Source organism: Ictalurus furcatus, chromosome 29 (genome assembly GCF_023375685.1).
Source record: "Ictalurus furcatus strain D&B chromosome 29, Billie_1.0, whole genome shotgun sequence".
Taxonomy (NCBI): domain Eukaryota; kingdom Metazoa; phylum Chordata; class Actinopteri; order Siluriformes; family Ictaluridae; genus Ictalurus; species Ictalurus furcatus.
Window position 1 is genome coordinate 14146337 of NC_071283.1, and position 13600 is coordinate 14159936.

General features: G+C 42.7%; 1 protein-coding gene across 1 annotated transcript; it reads left to right on the top strand.

The window, feature by feature from the left end:
• The first annotated feature begins 451 nt into the window (after positions 1 to 451).
• Positions 452 to 9747, top strand: LOC128604170 (serine/threonine-protein phosphatase 4 regulatory subunit 3-like). The gene is made up of 16 exons (XM_053619058.1): positions 452 to 863; positions 2344 to 2399; positions 2539 to 2637; positions 2899 to 3522; positions 3897 to 3974; positions 4063 to 4179; positions 4289 to 4408; positions 4824 to 4955; positions 5050 to 5146; positions 5827 to 5868; positions 5956 to 6114; positions 6204 to 6373; positions 6464 to 6603; positions 6784 to 6929; positions 7245 to 7432; positions 8250 to 9747. The coding sequence occupies exons 1-16, from the start codon at positions 722 to 724 to the stop codon at positions 8352 to 8354; spliced, it is 2415 nt and encodes an 804-aa protein (XP_053475033.1). The 5' UTR covers positions 452 to 721; the 3' UTR covers positions 8355 to 9747.
• Positions 9748 to 13600: the final 3853 nt, after the last annotated feature.

Sequence of the window (13600 nt, forward strand, 5' to 3'; positions counted from 1 at the left end):
ATTTAGTGTTAAAGCTAATGCTAATATTAATGCTAAATCAAATATTTGTCATGAATTGTACATTTGCGAAAGTAAACCCGAATGTCCTTAGTAGCTGTAGTAGCTGTTTCTTTCTCACATCATAGCGAAACAAGTGAAATCGACTCCCCAAGCATCAGAATCGACTCTTATTTCTCAACGCCTGTGATTGGAGAATCGACTCATCTGGAATCGACTCTCAACACTATCTTTCTTACAAAGCTTTTCAGACGTGACTACAAAATGGCGGACATTTATAAATAGTGCACTAAATAGTGAACGGGCTGCGGTTTTGGACATAGCCGCAGGCCGCGCTTTAATAAGCGTTCTAGTGTCCTAACAAGAGCGCCTCGGTGGCGCGTAGACACATTCCGACTTGTGGCGAGCTAGGACTCCTAGTGAGAGCACGAGTCGGTGAATTGTTACGCAGCCTTAAGTACGGGTTACAAGATGGCGGTCGCTGTGTTAGAGCGATAATAGCGAAAAACGACACTCGGGTAGTTTTTGTATTAAAACAAAAAAGCGTACATGTCGGCTATCGTTAAGCGTTTGTAAGTCGTCGTTTTTACCTGGTAGCCATTTGTAGTTAGTTACCCAGTAACATGTGGTTGTTAAGTGTGAAGTGTGAAAGTAGCGGTTGAGGAAAAAGAGAGACGTTACGGGGGAAGGATTTTGGGGGGGGTTTCTGATTAAGAAATAAAGCATGTCGGATACGAGGCGGCGTGTGAAGGTGTACACGCTGAATGAGGAGAGACAATGGGACGACCAGGGAACCGGACACGTTTCATCCGCCTATGTGGATCGGTTAAACGGTATAGCGCTGCTGGTGCGGGCCGAGGCGGACGGTAAGGCTCCGGAGAGCTTGTCTATGCTAAGCTAAGCTAAGTTAGGCTAGGCTAGCCTAAGCTAAGCTAAGCTAAGGTAGTGCGCGAGCTAGGAAACTATGCTAGCTTCATAACCAGACTTATTCTTATTTTAAATCGCGGTAGATGTAATAATAAACAACTAGAAAACCTAATTGAAATAACGAGCTGACGGTGAGTAGTTAATATTCTTGTAAAAAAAAAACAACAGCAGCAAGATTTACAATCAACACATAGCTTTCTAGCTAGCAAAGACAACATAAGCTAACCTTCTTATGCTATGACCTAATTATAATCATGTTGTATATTATCAGGACAGTTTAATTATTTTTTTAGTTTTCTTTAAGTTTAGGAACTGATATAAATAAAACGAAACACGAAGGAATTGTCCATAAAGCTTTATCATGCTTAACAACTGCAATTCTTCAATATAATAAGCTAATCTAAATATTTACTTCTGTTCATGTGGATTTATTCAGATTCAGTGTGTTGGATTTAAGTCCCCTTTGTGTAGTTAAGTGTAAATGAATACGTTAAAATACTAAAGAAAGTGTAATATTCATGATGATGATGTGTGTGTGTGTGTGTGGTGATGTGTTTAAATCAAGAAGGTCAAATAGTCGTTTTATTAACGCAGAGGCAGTATTTGCATTTAAAATATTTTGTAATATAAAGTCATGTAAAAGTTCTTCTTTAGGGATGTGATGAGATTTAATAAGCCGTGTTGATTGAATTGTGTTGCCGTGAGGTGAAATAAAGGAAAGAAATTCAGCCAAAGTGTGTGTATTATGAGCAACAGTTCAAATTTGAGAGAGAGAGAGAGAGAGAGAGAAATCTAAAAGAATAAAGTGTGTATAAAACAATAAGTACATATCCTTTCGAACCTTTTTATCTCCCTCGGCTTTTAACTTGTTTAAGTATCGGCGTTTACAAATCGTGACTTGTTAAAAATCCCTCAGATTTGACCCGTAACACGGCATGACCGAATAATCTAAATCGCACGCGTACGCTTGTGCGTCTTCACGAAGATTCAGTTATGAAAGGAAATCGTTTTTTCATATTTCCGATTAGAAACGTCAGCGAACTCGTCTTAGAAATGTTACTTCACAAGTAAGGCTGGGCGACGTATCGATATAACATCCGTATCGTGATAAACGATTACGCGATACGCTTGATTCTGAGATATCGTCGGATTTTTAAAAATCATTATATATATATATATTTTTTTTTTTTGCATTTGTAGTTAGTACACGTTAAGCGGTGCTGAACTTTGTCTCTGTAGACGTGAAAGAAAAGCATCACCAGACTCGGTTTAACCGGGTTTATTCTGTTTTGTTTTGCACACGGTTTGTTAGCCAGATTTTATACGTATCGTAGAAATGTCCTCGAGTATCGCGATCAAGTCGCTGTTCGTGTCGAGTTTGCGATCCTAACCGTTCTTTCTTCTGTTCGTCTTCCTCAGGCTCGCTCTTACTGGAGTCCAAAATCAACCCGAACACCGCGTATCAGAAACAGCAAGTGAGTGACTCCCGTCGTTTTCATGGACCCGCTCCTGTTCTCGGCTCGTGTTTCGCCTGTTTAGTTTGCTGTCGTGATCCTGATTCACGCCGTTTCTCAGATTTGTGTGTGGCTTTTTTTTGTTGTTGTTTTGTTTTAGGACACCCTTATCGTTTGGTCCGAGGCGGAAAATTATGACCTGGCTCTGAGTTTCCAGGAAAAGGCCGGCTGCGATGAAATCTGGGAGAAGATCTGTCAGGTAAGAGGTTCTACGCAGGTTCTCCGCGGTGGAGAAATTCAGTTTAACGATACTTTTGACGTTGATAAGGCTAAACCCTAGCTATCTCCAAAATCCCGCCGCGTCCAGTCGGAGTTAAAGGTATTTAAAAGAAATGTTACAATACTCGTGATACTCTTCTCCGGGTCTACACCTTGTTACCATAACAACCAACAAACGCATCAGATCTGCTCATTCAAATGTGGGCACGCAGCAAAAAAAAATGTTTTTGTCCCCGTTTAGGTACAAGGTAAAGATCCGTCTGTAGAGATCACCCAGGACCCCATCGACGAGTCTGAGGAGGAGCGCTTCGAGGAGATCCCTGAGACGAGCCATGCGGTGGAGCTTCCCGCCTGCGAGCTCCCGCGCCTGGAGGAGATCGCGGACCTGGTGACGTCGGTCCTGTCCTCTCCGATCCGCAGGGAGAAGCTGGCGCTGGCGCTGGTGAGCGACGGCTACATGCAGAGGCTGCTGCAGCTGTTCAGAACGTGCGAGGAGCTGGGCGAGCACGAAGGTCTGCGCCACCTGTACGAGATCGTACGCGGAGCGCTGTTCCTCAACAAAGCGGCGCTGTTCGAGGTCATGTTCTCGGACGAGTGCATCATGGACGTGGTGGGCTGCCTGGAGTACGACCCGGCGCTGGTCCAGCCCAGGAGGCACCGCGACTTCCTCACCAACACGGCCCGCTTCAAGGAGGTGATCCCCATCACAGACTCGGAGCTCAGGCAGAAGATCCACCAGACCTACCGCGTGCAGTACATCCAGGACATCATCCTGCCCACACCCTCCGTCTTCGAGGAGAACTTCCTGTCCACGCTCACCTCCTTCATCTTCTTCAACAAGGTGGAGATCGTCAGCATGCTGCAGGTGACACGGCTCACATTTTTATTGTTATTATTATTATTATTATTGTTATTATTGTTATTATTATTATTATTATTATTATTATTATTATTATTTGTAAATGGAAGTCAAATGAAATGTTTGGTGCAAACTACAGGCAGTGGATGATGATCTTTCTGTATATATTTCTACATTTCTACACCTGAGTGCTCTCAAGCAGTCATCTATAACTTCCTGTTTTGCTGGGTTGAAACAGGAAGTTGCAGACGAGGTGACTGAGAGGACAGATCCCCATTTACGGCCTAATTTGCATATTGTATTGCATAGTATGTATTTAAGATCTTTCTTCCCTGCCCCCCCCCACCCCCCCACCCCACTCGTCCCACGGTGATCTCTAGGAGGACGAGAAATTCCTGACGGAAGTGTTTGCTCAACTCACGGACGAAGCCACAGAAGACGGGAAAAGGAGAGAGCTGGTAGGATTACGATCATTTCCACTGAAACACGCTGTCTGTGAGCTCTAGTGTAACTGAAGTGTGTGTGTGTGTGTGTGTGTGTCTTCAGGTCAACTTCTTCAAAGAGTTCTGCGCTTTTTCGCAAACGCTCCAGCCACAAAACAGAGACGCTTTTTTCAAGACGTTGGCGAATCTAGGAATTTTACCTGCGCTGGAGATTATTATGGTGAGTTGATTATCGCTAGGTGTGAAGGGGGCGGAGTCTAACCTCGAACGTAATATAATATAATCTAATCTACTGAAATCTTTATCTTCTTTTTTTTTTTTTTTTGAAGGGGATGGACGACCTGCAGGTGAGAGCCGCGGCCACGGATATCTTCTCCTACCTGGTGGAGTTCAGTCCGTCCATGGTGCGAGAGTTTGTGATGCAGGAGCCACAGCAGGCCGAAGATGACGTGAGCACAAACAGCGTTTATAAGGAATACGTCTACAAATAGTTTATGGATATAAAGTATCAATAACAAAAATCACAGCCTCACAAGTCACACTTATGATGAGGAGGAGGAGGAGGAGGAGGATGACTAGGCTAGTTAGTTAGCTGATACTAGCTAAAGTTGGTGTTGAAGAGTGTTGCTATGGTTACAGTGCGTGCGAGTGTGACAGCACTCTTAGTCTAGATTAGAAACGCAATCGCGTGATTAAAACTTTAAAAAATAAACTTTTTTTGTTGCAGACAGAATGTGATATTTAAAAATACCTCTACTAATAATAATAATAATAATAATAATTGAGCCATAACGGAGTGCTCCGAGTATCCAGGAGATACCAAACACCTTCATCATCTGAAAGCTCGAGTGTGTGTGTGTTCAGGATGTTCTGCTGATCAACCTGGTGATAAAGCAGATGATCTGCGACTCGGATCCTGAGCTGGGCGGAGCCGTGCAGCTCATGGGGCTCCTCCGTACCCTCATCGACCCCGAAAACATGCTGGCTCCGACCAACGTGAGTTCCTCTCTCGCCCCGGAGACCAGCGTCTAGGCATAATTCTGTACACGATTCTGTAAAATAAGCACGATTTCCTGTTTGAACCCCGTAGAAAACGGAGAAGACCGAGTTCCTCAGCTTTTTCTACAAGTACTGCATGCACGTCCTCACCGCGCCGCTGCTGGCCAACACGGCCGAGGAGAGGAAAGGTGAGGTGTACCGACCGGGGTCTGTAATTCGGTCGTGTTGTCTGTTCCCTTTTGTTTTGTTTTATCGTTATATTCGTTACTGAACGCAAACACTTAGCATAGAAATATATTCAAACAAAAACGAACCCTGAAATAAACGGCAGCGTTTTCACTTCACGGTCTGATAAAGCTTCGGTCTGATGTGTGTTTGCGAGTCTGTGTTCACTTTAATGACTCGTGAAATCACTTTTAGGAATGAAAAGTATGTTAATGCTGCCGCATAACGGTGGAAGATATTTGCGTTTATATACTGTACACTTTCTGTTTATACGATGTTAATGAAGAGTCTTGGGTACTTTTATTGAAAAGCACATTTATCTTTATTTGAAAAGTCCTTACCCCCCCCCCCCCCCCCCATTACATTCCAGCGACTGACCGATTAAATCGGAAAGTGCGTTCAGTCATTTTTAAACCGCACGCTAAACCTCGAGGAACATTTATCTCGCTTTAACGTTTGCGTCCTCCGCGTTTTATTTATCGCCGCTCGGTATATAAACGGAACGAAGATAGCTTTCGTCTCGTACGGTTATAAAAGTGTCGATTTTATCATTTCAGTTGTCCAGTAGATATGGCTTTACACAGGTTGTTGTGACGTATCGGTGCTAAATTTCTTCCCTCTTCACGTGTTTCTTCTTCCACAGATTTACCAGAAGGATCTACGAAAGTAAAGCCGGTTTGTCCAGGTAAACACGTCACCTTTCTACATCACCCTGGCTAACCTGTTGCTTTCTCCAGTTTCGCTTTAAAACCCGTCCTCTTTTCCGCTCCAGACAACTTCCAGACAGCTCAGCTTCTCGCTCTGATCCTCGAGCTGCTGACGTTCTGCGTGGAGCACCACACGTACCACATAAAGAACTACATCATGAATAAGGACCTGCTGCGGAGAGTGCTCGTGCTCATGAACTCCAAACACACCTTCCTCGCCCTCTGTGAGTCCCTGTGACCCTTAAGTGACACGGTCAGGTTAATCAAATGCATCGTAGGGCGTGTCCTAACCCGTTGTTGTGTACTTGCGAAGGTGCCTTGCGTTTCATGAGGAGAATAATAGGACTGAAGGACGAGTATTATAACCGCTACATCATTAAAGGGAACCTGTTCGAGCCCGTCATCAACGCTTTGCTGGACAACGGGACGAGATATAACCTCCTCAACTCGGCCATCATCGAGCTCTTCGAGTTCATCAAAGTGGTGAGAGCTTGAGGCTTCTTTCTGAAAACGCGACTGACCTAAAGTGAACACGTTAACGATTTTATTTATTTATTTATTTACCGTTTCCAGGAGGACATCAAGTCGCTCATCGCTCACATCGTCGACAATTTCTACAAAGCACTCGAGTCCATCGAATACGTCCAGACGTTCAAAGGCCTGAAGGGTCGCTACGAGCAGGAGAAGAACAGACAGAGCCGAGGGCTCGGAAGGTCAGATCCGCTCGCTGTGAAATCTTCGACGTCGCGATGTCACGGCGCGGTTCGAATATCGCCGTTTAATTTACTCCGCATTACCGTAATTCTCCCGGAGTAACACGCCTGCAGTAAATACCCCTGATATAGAGTATGTACGTGTAATCCTGAACCCGGTGTTCACTCTGAAATCCGCAGGTATCGCCGTGACGCCCGGTCCGTAGACGACGACGAAGAGATTTGGTTCAACGAAGAAGACGACGAAGACGAAGCGGACGCGGGGGTCGAGAAGAGAGTCGAAGACTTTCCGGAAAGCTACGGAAAGTTTATGGGGGCCAAAAAAGGTATTCTGAATATTCCCGCTGTGTGTGTGTGTGTGTGTGTATGTGTGTGTGTGTATGTGTGTGTGTGTATGTGTGTGTGTGTATGTGTATGTGTGTGTATGTGTATGTGTGTGTATGTGTGTGTGTGTATGTGTGTGTATGTGTGTGTATGTGTGTGTGTATGTGTGTGTATGTGTGTGTGTATGTGTGTGTGTATGTGTGTGTGTATGTGTGTGTGTATGTGTGTGTGTGTGTGTGTGTGTGTGTGTGTGTGTGTGTGATTCTGACGGGGTTTTTTTTTTTCTACATCACACACCTTCTCTCGTCTCATTACAGTTAAAGAAAGCGAGGACAAAGAGAACCTCCCGAAGAGGACGCAGTCCGGCAGCTTCAAGTTCACCATCTCGCATTCTGCAGCTGCTGCCAACGGAAACAACGAGAAACCGGCGCCGTCGGCGTCCCCCGCCAGTCCCAACGGCTCCTCAGCCAAGGGTGCATCAGTGGCCTCGACACCCGTGGTCAAGGTGGGCGTGACTCTCCTTAATAGAACTGATAGATTCATTGTGTTTATGGGAATAATCAAGATTTTACACTCACTGTATTTAAAAATAAAAAAAAAAGAGAGAGAGAGAAATTTACAGACAATCTAGTCCGATTATTTAAATGTGTACTGTTATGTTTTGCTTGTTTCTTGGTGTTTCGTTTAATTAAAATTTCTACACATTTGACACTGGTTTTATTTTCCATTCTTCAACTAAACCTACAGTAAAACTACAAAAAACTGAACAATTTAAATAACTCTTTTCTCCGAAAGATGTTCAAATGAACGCTGATTGGTGCTGCAGCAGTTTGACTCACTTCAAGCTAGGTGTAGGACAGGGGTGATCTTCAAAATGTTTTTATTTAATTCTTTTTTTAAACTTTTTTTTTTTTGAATGTAACTTAATTTCGCTAACCAACCTTTAGAACTTTATTCTTATTTAACTCACGGTTAGAGTCGACGTGACATTTATTTATAACGTAAACGTCCAAACGAATAAAAAAAAAATACTTCAAATAACTCGGCAAATTTTATCAGTGATGGTTTCGCCTCTAGAGGCCGCTCTCGTACTGTTTAGCTGCAGCGGACTCTTCTCAGCCGCTCCCGGTCGTGGATTTTTGCCGATAACGGTAGTTCCAGCGAAACCGACCTCTAATTTATAGACACGATAACTTTGGTGATGATATTTTGTTTTCATAGTACTAAAATCATTTTTGGCTCTCGGTGTCTGTGCACACGTAATAATGTGGTTTTTTTGGTTGTGATCTCTCTCTTTCTGTGCGTCGGTGTTTGTTGACCAGGCGGGACTGGTGGGTCTCGTGGACTACCCTGACGACGAAGACGAGGAAGGAGAAGACGAGGACGACGACCTGGCTCCACGAAAGCGTCCGCGTCTGGGCTCGTAAAAACGCGCCCCGCGATCCCACGGTGCCGAAGAGTCCCAGATTTAGGGGAGCTAGAGGATTAGGACACGACCCGAACTCTCCTGCTTCAGCACAACCATCAGACACGAGCACCAGAGCAGCCGTGCCACGCCGCGGTCACGCGACCCCTCTCCGTTTTCTTTCCTTTCCCTCGTGATCTGGACGTGCCGAGCTGTACGAGCAGAAATGCCGAACTTCTTCATCACGGCTGGAGCGTCTTTTTTTTTTTTCTTCCCCTTTTCCACCAGAGAGCCGTTCAGCCTAGCAGGACTAGCTACTTAGAAATAGAAGACTGATTGGCTGAGCCTACTGATGTGGTCGGGTCGAGGGAACAAGATTAAATAAGTGTGTGGGGATGGGGGGAGGGGTTGGGTGGCAAGACCAAAAGGAAAAAAGAATAAATAATTAAGCTCAGAAAAGGTCTGAGGAGCAGGACGTGGACGTTGTCTGTGTCCTTTGACTTGAAACTAGAACCTCACGTTTATGAATTTATCACCAGTAGTTGTACAGCAGTACTACCCCCCCCCCCTTTTGTTTTTTAAATTGTTTACTTCAGTGGTGTTTTTTTTTTTAAAAAGATTAAAATGCCAGTGTACGTTGTTTTCCCTCTCTTTTGGCACGCATTAACGCGGGGCGATCGTTTACCCCCACCCCTTTTTTTTTTTCTTTTTCTTTTTTTTAAAAAAAAATCACGTTTGTTTTATTCGTTGAAGAAAACTTCAGTCGAAGAAGTTGTGATGCTGATTTTAATAACGTATATTAAACATGTATTAAACTGCAGTAAAGTCATTTTGCAGATGAACGGAACATGTCCGAGCGTGTCTGTGTTACGTCTAATTCAGTCAACGAAGACTTCTCAGAGGAGTGCAGGCTCAGCTCCTCCACGACGGATTTGTGATCAGATGCTATGTATCACCAGCACACAGTGTTTTTCCTTTTCTTTCTTTCTTTCTTTCTTTTTTTTTAAACAAACACAAAGCAAGCCATACAAGGCAGTTCCTGTCACTCTTTCAGGTTCATAGTTTGCGATTAAACGGCGAATTTCACCAGCTGGGAAGATCATCCTCGCGTCTCGGTTCGAGCGGGAACCCCGGTGTCGTAGAACACAACCGGATATACGTTCTAGGCTGAGTATTGAAGGCTTTGGTTTTGTTTTTGTTTAACACCGTAACCTCCATGAAAACTGTATACATTTCACATGTGATGATTTTTGGATTAAATCGGCCTTAAAACAAGTGGACTAGTTTAATCACGGTTTCTTCTTGCGTACCTTTTTTAGAGGTGCGATTTCTAAAGTGTTTCTAAATCTCTAACGAGTGTAAATGGACAAAGAAACCACCAAGCTCTGATTTTCCCCCCTGATACTGAAATGTAATGTGTGTATATATATATATATATATATATATATATATATATATATATATATATATGCTGAATTTAGACATTTTCGTTATGTTTCTTAAATCGTTTCTGGCCCGGAAACAAACTCCGCCCACCAGCCCAGCCCCTGAAGCGGAGATGAAGGAACGCAGTCTGTTTTTGTTGTGATTGAATACACCTTTCAGTCAGCAGAGGGACTACAGTGGGGGTGAAGGAGACCGTGTGTAAACTAAACTATCGGTTTTCCCCACAGTTCCGTGCTAGAAGTGGACGCTGATCACCTGAATAAACGTGTTCCTACATCATCACACGGCTCCCGATAACGAATGGGCAGGAGATACAGTTTAGTGTGCGGTAAAATACAGCATTATGCATAATGTTGTGTAGCATGAAGTGTTTTATACAGTGTCGTGGTTCGGGCCAGGACGACTCGCCATCGTTGATGGAGCAATGAGTTCTGAATGATACCAGCGCATTCTAAAGGAAAATATCAGGAAACCTGTCCATGAACTGAATCTCAAGAGAAAGTCGGTCATGCAGCAAGACAACGACCCTAAACACACGAGTCGTCCTACTAAAGAACGATTAAAGACGAATAGAGTGAATGTTCACAGTCCTGACCTTAATCCAGTAGAAATGTTGTGGAAGATCCTGAAGCGAGCAGTTCGTGTGAGGAAACCCACCAACATCCCAGAGTCGAAGCTGTTCCGTCCTGAGGAACGTCTAAAACTCCTCCGAGTCGATGTGCAGGACCCATCAACTCTTACCCCAAACGTTTATCTGCACTTATTCCTGCACAAGGAGCTCACACCACACACTGACAGCAAAGGTGCACATACTTTTACCCCTCACAGATATGTAATATTGGATCATTTCCCACAATAAATAAATGACCAAGTATAATAATTTTGTCTCCTTTGTTTAATCAGGTTCTCTTCATCCACTTTTAGGACTCGTGTGAAACTCTGATGACGTTTTCGATCACTTTTACTCAAAAATCTAGAAAATTCTCAAACTTTCCAGCACCACTGTGGTTAATGTTCTACATTAGTCTACGTGGTGTAGTACAATATGAAAGTAGCTTTACGCCGGAACAGTCATGTGTATGTTTATTATACTGAGTATATGACACACGAGGCGTGGTCATTGTGCTGTGTCTTGTGTTTAAAGGGGCTTTAATGAGGAGAGAGGGATTTCATCCTTTCAGGAACACGGAATTGTGAAATTGTTAATGGTAACGGTGGCGTTTCTATTTTCACCCTCAATGCTGCTCAGTGGAAGGCTAGTTAAAGAAGTCCACCCACAACGATGAGAGAAGACCCGAGCGCTGTGGATGAGATGGGCTCGTCCCTGTCCGTGAAGAGGATGTGCTGCTGGTACTGCTGTTGCTTAGTAATCGCCGGGGCAGCGGGTGGTCTATTGTTGGCATGGCAACAGATGAACACTGTGGTTTTCCAGTAGAAATTGCAGATCCCATTCCCCCCCCTTCCCTACAGCTCTGTGTTTTATAAGCTGTAGTGATTCTGCAGTAATTGCGTGTCGTGTCATGCCACGCAGAGTGCTATACATCAATTTTACGCTTGGACGACGACGAGCGATGATGCTCTGTCGGAGATATTAGAGTAATCTAATTATGCAGACTTTACATTATCTTAATGTGAAGCTGTCATCGGTGTCATTCCTGAGCAGTTACTACCTTCACCTCCATCCTGTGTAATTTCCTGCTTTAATGCCTGAATACACCAACATGCTGGTTGGTCCTTTATACCATCTATATTTTACTCTCCAGGATAGTCATTACAGTCTCTACAAGACGGTGCTTTACCCGTCACAGTGTGATCGATCACATCACTGTAATCTCATGGACCTCATTATATATTTGGCATGCATGATATGTTATTGTAAAAAAAATAATTTCAAAAATAACGTCCAGTTGCTCTCCTCACCACCAGGGGTCAGTGATCACCAGGGGTCAGTGATCACCAGATCAGGAACAGAAAGAGGGTGTGTCTGAAACACAAGGCAGCTGTCTGCAGCATCAGTGACTAATGAGTAGCCACATAATCAGTGCTGTGTAGGAAGGAAGGAAGAGTTAAGGACCTAGGCTTACATAATGATATGACGTTAAATGAAAGGGTATTCTGGGAAATCCCATATGCTAATTATATTCGTTACAAATTTTAAACAGTAACGATTTAGAAAGCATTTTAGTTTGCAGAGTTCGGGCGTAGGAAAAGTGGGCAAAGTTATGATACGGTGTCGTATGATACTTTTTTCCGGTACACGATATAATATTATCATGAGATTTGCTAAACAACTGCAGTGTGGAGAGAGAGCGATTCCTTGCGCTAATCTGTTTCGTCTTCGATTTGTAATGCCGCTATATAAACGATCGGAATGATTCGAGTATGACAAGGTAGTGACTCAAAATGTATGGGTTTTAGCTAAAAAAAAAAAAAAAAAAAATTCACTTTACCTAGCTAGTGATGGGCAGGAGCTTGGTCGTGATGATAGCATTAATATAGTTTGGCTAGCGTTAAATAATCTTAACCAATCAGAACATGACGATGAAAACTGAGCCTCAAATTTGTTGGGGTGTTTCTTTTTTTGTTGTTGGTTTATGTTACTTTTTTAAACAACTGTGAGGAAAACGTTTGAGGAAACGTGTTCTACGAGTGCGGAATAACACCGGTGTGTGCTGTTAAACCAAAAATCATCACCGACAGCGTGTTCCGATCAAACGGTTTTACTGTTCGCGTCATGAGGCGTTTTATTCCTCTCGTGCCGCCGCGTTTCCCCAACGATTGCAATTCTCAAGTGACGACGTGTTTTTTTATTCGTTTCTAGTTACATTTAACGTTGTGAGGCAACTTCCACAAAACAAGTTCACCCCAGTTATCGCTAGCGTTGTAGTCGTTCCCTGACTGACCCGCCTCTCTTTCTCTCTCTCTTAAAATTAACAAGACGAGAGAAAGAAAGAAAAAAAAACCCTACAGCGTGTCATTTTAGTCATGTGCTGCAAACATATATACAGTGGTGCTTGAAAGTTCGTGAACGTTTTACAATTGGCTGGATTTCTAAATGTATCTATGAACGGAGACATCATCAGTCCTAAAAAAGTAGACAGAGAGAATCCGATTAAACAAATGACACAAAACTTGGGTCATTTATTTATCGAGGAACATGAGCTGATATTACAATATTATCTGTGAGTGGCAAAAGTATGTGAACCTCTAGGATTAGCAGTTCATTAAACATGTGTGTTGAAGCGCTAGCGTGTGTCGTGTGACGAACACTGACTAGCGGCTACATGGTGTCGTCTTCAGTTTACGTGTATATTCGTAAATGCTTGTGTTTTTGATAAGGATAAGGGTGTGGAGATGCGCATCAGTCACGTCAGCATTTCCTTTAGCTTGTAAAAAAAAAATATATATATATATATATATATATATATATATATACACACACATTTTTTTTACAAAGTAACATATCAATGTACTGTACAACAAAATGCAAAACTATATATATATATATATATATATATATATATATATATAAATTAAATACAAAAACAAATGAAATGGTAAGACTGATACAAAATCTCAAATGGATATAATTGAAAAAGAAAATAAATAAATAAAATAACAAAATTAAGTAAGTAAACAAATAATAAACAAACAAACGTTCAAAAAATTCCTACAATTTCCAACAAAGTCAACAAATGAATGGCATTCTTATGTTTGATGGATAAATTTTAATAAACTAACAAAACCAAAAAAACACCCCACGTTTGTTTGTTTGTTTATTTATTTATTTATTTATTTATTTATTTTTAAATTAAAGTTTAA

Bases quoted from the DNA above. Each gene is read 5' to 3' on its own strand.
- LOC128604170 (XM_053619058.1), top strand. From the start codon at position 722: ATGTCGGATACGAGGCGGCGTGTGAAGGTGTACACGCTGAATGAGGAG. The intron at 2,638-2,898 runs GTAAGAGGTTCT...GTCCCCGTTTAG, and splicing joins TCTGGGAGAAGATCTGTCAG to GTACAAGGTAAAGATCCGTC. The intron at 7,433-8,249 runs GTGGGCGTGACT...TTTGTTGACCAG, and splicing joins CCTCGACACCCGTGGTCAAG to GCGGGACTGGTGGGTCTCGT.